Source organism: Pyxicephalus adspersus, chromosome 2 (genome assembly GCF_032062135.1).
Source record: "Pyxicephalus adspersus chromosome 2, UCB_Pads_2.0, whole genome shotgun sequence".
Classification (NCBI taxonomy): domain Eukaryota; kingdom Metazoa; phylum Chordata; class Amphibia; order Anura; family Pyxicephalidae; genus Pyxicephalus; species Pyxicephalus adspersus.
The window spans coordinates 157,808,004-157,820,029 of NC_092859.1; the positions used below are offsets into that span (position 1 = coordinate 157,808,004).

The 12,026-nt window shown below is 40.3% G+C and overlaps 1 protein-coding gene across 1 annotated transcript in view; it reads right to left on the minus strand.

Moving 5' to 3' along the window:
• Window positions 1-295: 295 nt before the first annotated feature.
• The window catches only part of STARD7 (StAR related lipid transfer domain containing 7), a 17,080-nt gene continuing 5,349 nt past the window's right edge, over window positions 296-12,026 (minus strand). The window contains exons 5-8 of the mRNA XM_072402853.1: window positions 11,166-11,248; window positions 8,051-8,150; window positions 6,678-6,762; window positions 296-5,251 (exon numbers count right to left, since the gene is read on the minus strand). Coding sequence (XP_072258954.1) covers window positions 5,076-5,251; window positions 6,678-6,762; window positions 8,051-8,150; window positions 11,166-11,248 — 444 coding nt within the window. The 3' untranslated portion in view covers window positions 296-5,075. The remainder of the gene's footprint in view (window positions 5,252-6,677; window positions 6,763-8,050; window positions 8,151-11,165; window positions 11,249-12,026) is intronic.

Sequence of the window (12,026 nt, forward strand, 5' to 3'; positions counted from 1 at the left end):
TAAATATTAAATTTATTATTTAATTTAAAATTATTATTTAGGTCAAAAACATAAAATCAATCCAAAACATGCCTACTGATTGATATTTGGCAGAAAGTCAATTAAAAAATTGATTGGGTGAAATATTTTATTTATGGTAGACCCATTTTTTTTTCTTTTTAAAGCAGATCTGCAAAGTGTACACCTAGCATAGGGACCACGTATACAACCGATTCCCCGAGCCCCAAACCCACGGCGGCTCCCTGGACCAGGCGACATTTTATATTTTTGGAATAAATCAAACACGGCACAATACTGAAACCAATTTGTACATTTAATTACACTTATTAGCTAAAAAAAAAAAATAATAATATAGAAATGTAACATCACAGCAGTGGGAGCTCCCAATCAGTAGGAGCAGTGCAAATTCAAAAGGGAAATGATTTGCAGTACATCATACTCGAGTCGCTGATATTATCCCCAGAAATATGTAACAGCAAAACAGAGAATAACGTCTGATAGATGAAGGACAAATCATGTGAATGTTGTACCCGAGGTTGGCGATTTCAGGCTGAGGTAAGACTTTTTTCTGGAGTCACTGGACAGGAAGTCAGAAAAGTTTTTCTATAGTTTCAACTATTTATTTTATGGGTGAAATACAAGGAGGCGTCATTGCTTCTCTGCTTTATAAAATGCTAGCTGACTGGCTTCCACACTGGCCTATTGGGCATCAAAACACTGACCTGTGTCACCGACAATGGAGAATACTTTCCGATCTCCATACGTGTCATCGACACAAAGAACTGAACCCCGGGGGGCAGCCCGATACATAACCAGCATTTGCCCAAGTAGAGGTCAATAACCATGTTAAATGGCACCACAACACATCTGGCTCTGGCGTACCATCGGGCACTGGAACACTACCATGCCCTGTTGGGCACAAATACAGAAAAATTAGTGCCGATCCAAATTTTGGTAAATTGGCAGCCAATTTCAAAAAATGAATGCTTTAGTGTTCAAATGTTGCCAAATAAAATGTGAATGGGTCCCGAAGTGACAATTGCCCCTTAACCGGAAGCCCAGGGTAGGTGCACATGACCATGCAGATTTTAGGAACTGAAGTCTAGCTCGTGCTTGTCTCTACTTTGCTGGGACAGGGAACCTTCAGCAGGGGGGCTTTAGGAAAGGACATCAGATACCTCCAGGAATCTGCATGAAATAGATCCTACAACGTATAACAGTTATAAGCCCCCCAGCTTCTTTTAGCTGGGCACACCACCCTGTAATTTTTTGGGTGGATACTGAAAAATTGGATCACAATAGAGTGACCACCACCTGCCTACAAGCTTCTTCCCACCCAAAGTAAATTCTAGGAAGATAAAATATTGTTATAATATAGAGACTTACCCAGACCTGACAAATCCTGACCCCCATGCCCCTTTTCTACATTCCCCAACACATCATTAATTACAAATCACTGGGAACTTCAAAATGGGACCCAAACCGCCTGATGATTTATTTACCTCACTGGTATTAAACAAACCAATCACAACGGAGTGTATGCAAGAATCCAAACACTTAGAACATCCCACAAAAGTTTCCAATGTTCCCTTACTGAAATGCGTCTAGGGACAGTGCAAAGGGGAGTCAAAGGGAAGAGTCACCCTGCTATAAAAAAAAAAAAAGTTTGGTGACAGTCAACTAAGAGCACCCATGCCAAAAATTCATGCTGCCACCCAGCTCCCAAGTGCAAGCCGGGAGTTGTTTTCATTCCTTCCTAATCACAGAGCTATCATACATGAAGTTATGTACATTTAGGAGACAGAATGCATCAATTTTGACGATGAAACAATAATGTTTCAATAGTGTGATAATTAAATATTCAGATTCTTACATAAACCCAATTGAGTAGTCTGAACATGAACTGACAACATAAAATAACCTCAAAATAACTCCAGAAAACACAAATTTCTACAAAAAAAAAAAAAAAGACACCACACACACCTGTACAGATTATGAGGTTCCTGTGGCACTAACAGTCCAATCACACAAGGAAGCAATTCCAAATTTATTGTGTAACATGCAACATTCTCACACCGGCATATGGAATACACTGGGTGCACCAGTGGGCCCTGCAAGAGTTAAATGGTCAACTTTTTTTTACACCTCGCTCCACTGCAGCCCTTCATCTGCACCCCACATAGGGCACGGGCCTTCAATGTCCTTCAATCCAAAACTATTGGTCCTGCATGGTCGGGGGTGAGGCCAGGTCTGTGGAGCTCCTGACAGAGAAGGCTTGTGATTGTTACAGCACACATAGAAAAAGAAATTGACCATTTATACCTAGCAGGGCTGAAGGAGGCCAAAGTACTTTTTTGCCCCAAATGGAATTAGGTTTGAAAACATAGTGATGGGGTGTGAAGAGTGGAGAACCCCTTAAACAAAAGCTGGATCACTCAAACATTTGTGTTCTCCCGTAGGTTGGTCCATTACAAATTCTTAGTAATTGGTTTACCTGTCTTTATAATGCACTACTAACAATCTGAAACTCCAGCGTGAGAGAGCTAAAAGCCTGGATTTAAGTGCCGTGATTTCCAATTTTTCTTTTTTGTCTCCACATATTTTTATTATTGTGCTCTCTTAAAATGCTTTTTGGAAGAAAATTGCACCTTTTAGTAAAATTGTTTTTACTAGCTGCCTGTAAGTGACACGCTCCCCTGGTTCTCACAGATAGAGAGAGAAAGTGCTAAGTTTTAGTGGAGCTTCTCGAGAAAATCTTTTTTTTTCTGTTGGAGTGATTTTAGTAAGAACGCCACCTCCACTTCAACGCTCTGCAGCTCAGGGGGTGAAGACGAAAGCGGACTACCCTTTGCATAAAGATTATTAGCTCTCTGCGTGCAGAATAAGTAATGGGTACACCCACTGATACAAATACAGGCAGGTGTGGTATACAAAAAAGCCCTTTGTATGGCAGCTGCAGCTGAAATTGTGTCGCCCCAACACGTGGCCCAGCATACTTAACAATTGGCATTGACTGGTTCCTCCCTGCCAAGCATCAAGTACCTGCTGCAGAACGGAGGTATGCTAGAGATATGACTGGCAGCTGGGAATACAATCATCTGAATTTGGAGTGAAAGCTCTTTTCCCATTTAAAGGGTAAGGCACCAATAGAAGGAAAAGGGCTGCAAGCAATTGGAGGGGCGACATTCGTCAGGAGGGATCTGCTGCAGACTATTCAGTCAATTGATGATCTTTCACCGATCACTCATTTTCATTTCTACTCTTTGAAGAAAGCAATATTGCTGCTGCCTGCTCCTGCCACCATGCACCACACTGGCCATTTACAGCCAAGTGCTGTGCTGGAGACCTGTAAGGGTCAACATGCTGCGTTTTTTAGGATCCCAAGGTAAAGCTGATCTCCACAACAACTAATCCCAACCGTTTTACCCATCACATAATTGTTTTTTTAATAACAATGTGAATTTAAAGGGTACCTGTGGTGCCATCATTTGACAATCCTGATCTGCCCCGGCTAAGTGGAAGGGTAATGTGTGGCATGGCACTTTATTTCTTTTTCCTTGCCAAGTGCTGTGTGGCAGCAGCAGCAGCTTTTACTCTATCACTGCCCACATGGCTTCATAACACTGGCTTGCTGCAAACTGTGAGGTGAAGGCAGGTTAGGGGTGATGGGTACTGAAATGAAGGTAATCCAGCCCATTAAAGCCCCATTTCTTACATAAACAGAAGGGAACAGAACTACATGTGATAGATGGGTCACTACAAGAGATAGATGGGTCAGTGATCTCCCTAGCTTCTTTTGACCTGGGCGCACCACCTGGCACATTTCACTAACACCCCTCGACTGTTTTTGGGTGGCTACTGATATGTTTGGTCACATTTCAGGTGCTGCCACCTGCCTACAATTTCTTCCAACCCCGCTTAAAAAAAACTGAACACAGGTTTCTGGTCCCTGGGATAGTAAATACAGCAGAACATGCTTTTCAATACGAACCAATAAAATCTAATTTCTCAGTAACCCTTGCAATTTTTGGGAAACCAAGCCAAGGATGAAAAAAAGTTCAGTAATACCTGCACACAAAGTGTTTTAGGATTTTGAATGGAGATCAGCTTTACCATAAAGGATCATAAAGTCTCTGGACCATCCAACCAGCAAGTGCAGCCTCATAAATGTGTCCCGGGCCCCTCGGATACAACAGAGAGCGGCCGGGTGGGTCCGGTAAGGCAGCGTGTTCGCAGCTTTAACGTGCAATTAGGAGGCAGCTATTCTATAATTTGCATTGGAAACTTTAACTTGTCAGATAGGTCAATTAAAAAAAAAATATAGAACCTTTGATAAGATTTCCCATCTTACAAAATCAATGTTTAAATATACATTAAACACATCTTCCAATATGAATTTGAAATCCTCACCACCTGTTTTTGTGTAGTAAAAAAAACAATTCTTTGGGTTATCTACAGCACTCAAACGTTTGCCTTTCACCATAAAACCAGCCATGTTGAATTGTTTTATCTGTGTGAGTATTGGTAAAACATGCATGTTGAAGCAGTCACATGTGGCTCTCTCCCCTTCAGGATTCGACAATCAATGAGATTCCTTCATATCAAAGAATGGGAGATCGGCCAAGGTCTTCCACTGAAATGTCCAGCCTGTCTGTATATTAAAGGCCTCTTGATGGGTCTCCTTAGCAGAGTATAAATCCATTACTATAAGGCCATGAGGAGTTGGCTTCAGCTGATATTAGAGAGGAAGCCATTGCTGTACAAGATACAAACATTCAGTTTAAGAAAACAAAATTATGTCGGAAAAGCTTTTTAGCATAGGAACACCAACAACAAAGTCTCACTTGCATTCTTGTAATGGCCACCATCTCTCCACCTCATAAAAAAGTCCTTAAATCTTGGAGTAAGAACGTGGCATGAGCAGAATGTCTGCTGGTCTTTTACAAATTGGCCGTATGGATTGGCAGTAATAGCTCATTCAGGATCTGCATGGCTGGCTTTCCCACTCATTGCCCCATGTAGTTCTTGCCCCTCATGCTAGCCTGCGGAAGTTATGTGGGATTCTAGGACTTCTTTTATGCGTAATCCATCTGTGGCGCGCTGTGTGCAGCTGCGGGTTTCCTCTCAGGGCTGGATCTTGCTTCACTGCTGCAATCCTGAGGACGGGCGGATATGTAATCTCTCACTTTAATCTCCATGTTTCTGGCACGGAGTGTTGCAACGTGCAGCTTCTCCAGAAAGTCCGGCATTCCTGTAACAAGACAAAGATCATGAAATTTGCAAATAACTTTTGGCACAAAGAGATGAAAAACAAAAGATACAAATAAACATCAATAGTTGTAATAAAAAAATGAGGAACAGTTTTCATGCTGTGCTTGTGTAACATGAGCTGTAATAAGCTGCTAAATCAATACACTGACAGTATAAGCTGCGATTGAGGTGCTCAATCTTTATTATTATTATTATTATTATTATTAAACAGGATGTATATAGCGCCAAAATCTTAGGCAGCGCTGTACAATAGGGGTTGCAAATGACAGACACAAACAGTGACACAGGAGGAGGAGAGGACCCTGCCCTGAAGAGCTTACAATCTAGGAGGTGGGGGAAGTATCACACGATAGGAGGGGGATATGGAATGGTGGGTGAGTAGTGAGGGTTTAGGAGACAGAAGACGACGGGGGTAGGTGAGGTGGAAGCGTTGGGTTTTTTGGGCTCTTTTAAATGAACAGAAAGTAGGAGCAAGCCGAATAGGATGAGGGGAACATTCCAGAGAGTCGGGGAGCTGTAGAAAAGTCTTGTAGCCGTGTGTGTGAGGAGGTTATGAGTGAGGAAGTCATTAGTAGGTCATTGGAGGAAGGAAGAGAGCGGCTAGGGGGTTTTTTTTCTATCAGGTCAAAAAGGTAAGCGGGATAAGAACTGTGGAGGGATTTGTGTATCAGGTAGGTAGGTGGGAAAGATTGTTAGGTCTGGCTCCAGCATTTATAATAGATTGTAGAGGCGAGAGTCGGGTTAGTGGAATATCAGAGAGGAGGAGGTTACAGTAGTCCAAACATAAGATAAGGGTTTTCTAAAAACCCTGTGTAGTAGGTGTCATTTTTCAGGAGTCACTGCCTGCTTTAAGATGTGTCCTCTCATCATTTAGAAGAAGGAATCATTGCAAGGGACTGGATAACACTGGATCAAAACTCCCCCAAACATCTAAAGATTGCAATGGACTCAGGCAGGGACCTTGTATCAGAAGGAAAAGGGGGGTGGAATTTTCTTCCTTTCTTTAATGGGCTTTGTGTATTCTATAGCAAAGACCTTAACAATGATCATTACCAAGTAATTGGCTTTTTGTGAATCATGAAGTAAAAAGTGGATCATTTAGCAGCTGCTACTACTACTGATTCTCCAAATATTCGTTACCTGGCTGTCATGTTTCCCTTTTTGCATCAATACTTTGTGTCCCAGGTTTGTTAGTGGACGTCCGTTGACCTAGGGGAGTCAATGGTTCTGCAGACAGAATCCCATCTCCCTCACAGGAAACTAAGTGTGTGTGTGTGTGTGTGTGTGTGGCGTCAACATTATACACGGCGCTGTACATTGAATAGGGGTTGCAAATGGTAAATACAGACAGTGGCACATGAGGCGGAGAAGACACTTTACATGAAATTAGATCTTAATGAACTTACCACTGGACACCATCCAATTCACACAATAGCGAGGAAACACCGTCTGTGGGTTGTCACTATACGTCAACATGTAATCAAAGCCATTCTAAAACAGAAAATGCAGAAGAAATACAGAATATAACTGGTACCCTCCCAATGTTTTACATCATTCAGCACATTATATATTGCCAGGGCACACCTTACAAATATTAAACATATTACAGAAAAAACTCAGAACAAAATACCCAACTAAGGAAAGGCACCACAGGCTAAGGGGAACATGCAAGGAATTCTAAACCGCAGGCCTTGCTATGGAAACATGACTGAGCTGCTTACCAGTATATGGATTAAAAAAAATGATACAGTTTTATAATAAGGAATTTTAATAATGTGGTTTTAGATACAGAAATGATGGAGGATGTCTATATAAATCTATATCTCCAACTTATATTTGCTATTTATTGGTTTATGAATTGTATGAGCACACCCATTATTCATAATCTAATCATATATAGTTGGGATAAAGTACCATAAAGTAGAAAAAAATGCAACCAGACAGGTCCTGTAGAAGGGTCAGGCAATGTCTTCTGCAATAAAAATAAACTTACCTGTCTGGATGCATTTGTTAATTCTCTGTAAACAGAGAAGTATATTTACAGCCCAGTGTGCTATAACAATTACCCCGGCACTCGTGTGGGGTGCCACAAATAAATATTGTAAACCTTTGCGTGCAGGAGTGACAAAAATCCAGTTTAGCTGAGATACCAGAAGATTCGGAATAAGGAAGAAGATGGTGGCGCTTGAAACAAAGCAAGGACAGGTGAGAGTATATGAGAGTATATATAAACCCCAATCAGACAGATAAGTATATTTTATTACAGAAGAGACATCACCTGTCCATTCTGCAAAAAAAAGCCTTATTATTTGTTTAAAATTTCTTTTTAATCCAGACTGAACTCAAAAAGTTAAGGTTTGCTGTGTTATTATGAATATCTAACAATAAAATGTTTAACTTCTTCTCCGACAGTCCTAAAAAACAAAAAAATATATATATAGCAGTGCACATCCTGGTACATGGTGCCTGGTATACAGCCGCATAGCTGTCTATCTGCTGTGCGAGACTTAAGGCACTGCTGCCTCGGCCAGTCTCAATGAATTTGATGGGATCACTGCGGTACTTCTCTCCTTGCTGGGGGCTCTGACATAAGGAAGGATAGCCCTGCCTCTACCAAGATGGCTGCCTGCATATAGAGAGCAGCCTTTTTTTAGGGCACAGCTTCCAGAGTTTAGTTCCTCAACAACTTTACACTTTGTGTGTCACTATCTGGCTGAAATAATATCTCTCACACAATTAATACAAGATCACCCACCCCCATCAGATACCACAGCCATACCTCATCAAATGTCGTGTGAGGTCTGATCACCATCTGGGACTGGTAGTTCCGCACACGAACGTAGTCAGGGGATTCTGGTACCTCTGGGTGCTCCACAGCTCTGCAAATCAAAAATGTTGGCAATGACTGAGTTGTTCTTGTAGACAGTAAATATTGGAAATTTACAACATGAAGCCTTAAGTCCAAAATGTACATAAACCAGCTGATAAGGTGCTGATATCCTGCAATGGCACGCAGCAAAATGGCTGAGCTCTCTTTGTCAGCAGCAGATCTACTGATTATTGCAGGAAAATACATAACACTAGATTGGAGTTTACCACTCTAAAGGCAGAACAATCTATATGACTTTATAGACTTTCACAAGTATGGAAATGGGGAAGGAAATTAGTGCAGTCAGCCTGCAAAAAAATATTATTATTAAACAGGATTTATATAGCACCAACATATTACGCAGCGCTGTACATTTACTACATAAAAACGTTGTTTATGCTACATGAAATCACTATAGAAGTCATGTTGTCAGTACAACAGCCACAATATTCAGCACTGGAACAGAACTCCAGATATAAACACAATTCAAAGTCATATAAAAAAGTAAGTGCATCCCATAAAAAGAACTGACTTTAACAAATATAAAGTGTCATTAGGAAAAAAAAACGATCTGTGTCTGCAGATGAAGATGGTATGTTAGAATAAAAGCACAAAGAAAAATCACCCTTTTATTGATCAACACAATTATCATTAGATGTACTGTGAGGCCCAATAGGTTTCAATAATTATTATTATTACACAGAATTTATATAGCGCCGACATATTACGCAGTGCTTTGCAAAGTTATGTCACTGTCCCTTACAATCTACTTTCCCTATCATAGTCACATGTTAATGTCTTTATGTTTGTTTTAGTGCCCTTTTAGCTGGGCGCACCACCCGGCACTTTCTAGCACCCACCGGGCTGTTTTTGGGTGGTTACTAAAGAGTAACAGGGCTACAGGGGCTGCCACCCACCTACAATTTCTTCCTACCCGGCTTAAAAAAATTCTGGGTTGAGCACTGCAATCTGAAGTGTGTATTGGGGGGAAAAGCCAATTAACTACATGATTTTGGAATATCGGAGGAAACTGGAATACCTGGAGGAAACCCAGGCAATCACAGGGAGAACCTGCAAACTCCATGCAGATTGTGTCCTGGCCGGGATTTACACCTGGGACCCAGCACTGCAAAGGCGGGAGTGCTAACCACTAAGCCACCGTGCTGCGCAATATTTGGGTTCCCCCTTCAGTGTCTGATAATGGATTCCTTTACAGGAATTCATTCAATACAAAGTTTTCTTCCACAAACTTATTTTGAATCCCCACTCAACAGTCCAACAGTATTCAAGTCTTTTCTTAGGCCAGAATACAAACCTCCATTCATTGTGGTAACTATTCTTTGTTGGATTTGGAAGTTTGCTTTGGAGTATTATCGTGTTGTAAGGTATAGTTCTGCATCAGATGGCCTCACATTAAACACATTCTGTCCAATGAAAGTTATTGAAATTGGTATGACGAGTTGATCACCTGCTTAGTTCAATATTTCAATAATTGCCTGCCATATCCCCACAGTATTGTAGCAATTCAAAATATGCAGAAAGAAAGAGGACTTAATTGGCACGTGTATAAAATCAATTAAAAAAAATTTTTTTTAGAAAATTTTAAAACACCAACAAAAGAATATGCCATTTGTCTTAACATGCAGGACGGTACGATCTGAACATCAATATTGCTCATGGATTGGACCATAATATATCAAATGATTTTACAGCTAACAGTATAGCATCTCACAACATTAGGGGGTGTCTCGACGCGTTTCACAATGCCGCTTTATCAGGATAATAACGTTGGAAAATAATTACTTATAGCATATATTACACAATATAGTATCTGGTCCTCTTCATTCAAACGTCTATAGGGCCTCAAAGCAAACCAAGAGCTCATGAGGGTAAGTGCAAACCGATAACAGAGAGGAATCCCTGTATAGATGTAGATGAATTGCCACTTCTAAAATGAAGGGGATAGACCACAGGTCCCAGGTCTGATAGCTCCTGCCATCGCCTCTTTCTGCATATTTTGAATTGCTACATTCTGTCCAATGACTAACGAGGTGACCGAGATGATGTAAAGCTGAACCAGGCATTAAAATGGATGAGCCAAATTTTTTTGCAGGTGACAGTACTTCCAAGTCTTTAAGTTGCATATTGAAATGTTTGTTTGGAGTTTCATGTGATAATATTATAATTATGTAGGATCATTTGTCACACCCCTTAATTTAGCATTATTTAGTCTGAGTATAATTGGAGCTTGAATCATTGAGCAGAGCTCACTCCGATAGTTACTGCCCTAAAAGCTGCTGAACTCTCCTAGGCACTAAAGTGTGCCAATTAGGAAAAGATAGGACAATGTTATTAATATTTCTACCAATTATGGAACTTCCCTATTTGACATAGATAATACTCTAATAAAATTCTCAGAACCTATGTGTAGTGTAGGGTGAGAATTCAATAAACCTACTAATACTAAGGGGTTAAAAACGAAGTGATATTCCACCTTAACCCACCTGATATTTCAAGACAATACAAGACCAATATCCGAGTACAGCTCGCATCACTGCTGTGTACAAACAAAAGTGGATTGTGTCCTATGTATGTTTTTAAGACAATACTATGCAAAATTACCAAGCAGGGACTGATATGATGTAATTATATGATTAATATTATTATTTTTAATCAACAGGATTTAAATAGTGCCAACCTATTACCAAGTGCTGTACATTAAAAAGACCAGCTTGCATTTAAAAAGAAGAATATATACTACTAAAGTTTTCCTCAACTCGCAGTTCTGCTTTTCTGTTCCTCTTTTGCAAATCATTTTTTTTTTACCTTAAGCTAAAGAAGTGGCATTTATGTTTGCAGCTACAAGCTTGTAGTCTATTTTTGGGATTTGAAATGTGGCAGATATATAATTAGGAGTTGCAGCACTATGACAATTACAGATTCAGATTAGAAAAATGAATGCATGAGCTAAACTGCAATGTGCACAAATAGTTCATAAGAACAGGTAGCACAAAGTATATCTTACCGAGAGATCAGCACCATGAGGTTGTTCTCCTGATCCACGTGATACTTCCTGACATACACATAGTCCCGGGAGTACATTGGATACTGCAAGGAAAGTGGGAAAAAAAAAAAAAAACATTACAACAATTGAAGTTATTGTCAGGGACTCCGCATATCAAGACAATGGGTTACAATGGGCAAATTGGCTAAAGCAGAACTAAACCCACAACATTAACCTTTCACCCTCCCATTGCAGGATGCCATCATCTTCCTTCTTCCTCCATAAGATCCTTGGCCATCTTGATTGGCCATGCTGGAATGGTGTAACTCCTGCGCAGGAGCACATGCAAAGAAACCCTGCACAGCTCAGTTAAATTTGACAGCTGGGTGGTGATCAGGCAGGTAAAAAGTGTTATTGCAGAAGGGAGATCACCTGTCCCTTTCTGCATTAACTGCCTGCCTGATCCTGTATTTTTCAAAGTGGGACTTTAGTAAGGGTAGAGATGAGCTTTAAGTGGCCAATTCAAAAGCAAACATTACTTGACGGGGGTCCTAAAGGAAGAACTAACCAAACCCACTAAACTAAATAGAGCCAACCACTTTTGGTTTGCATGTAAGGAATACATTTACATTTGATGTATATGTATGAATATTAAACTCAACCTATTCTTCAAGTAGATCCCTTTTATAGCAGAACTATCGCCAACATTTTTTAGTTTACAAAAAAAAGTTAAAATAATATTTTTTGTTACCCTTTAAATAAATAAAAAAAGGAGGAAGCCCTCCCCTTCTGTCTTTACTGCCAAGACAATAAAGACTGAATGGGAGGGCAGAGATTCCTTGGATACTTATGCCACATAAGGCTTCTGGCTTCTCTTTCTGC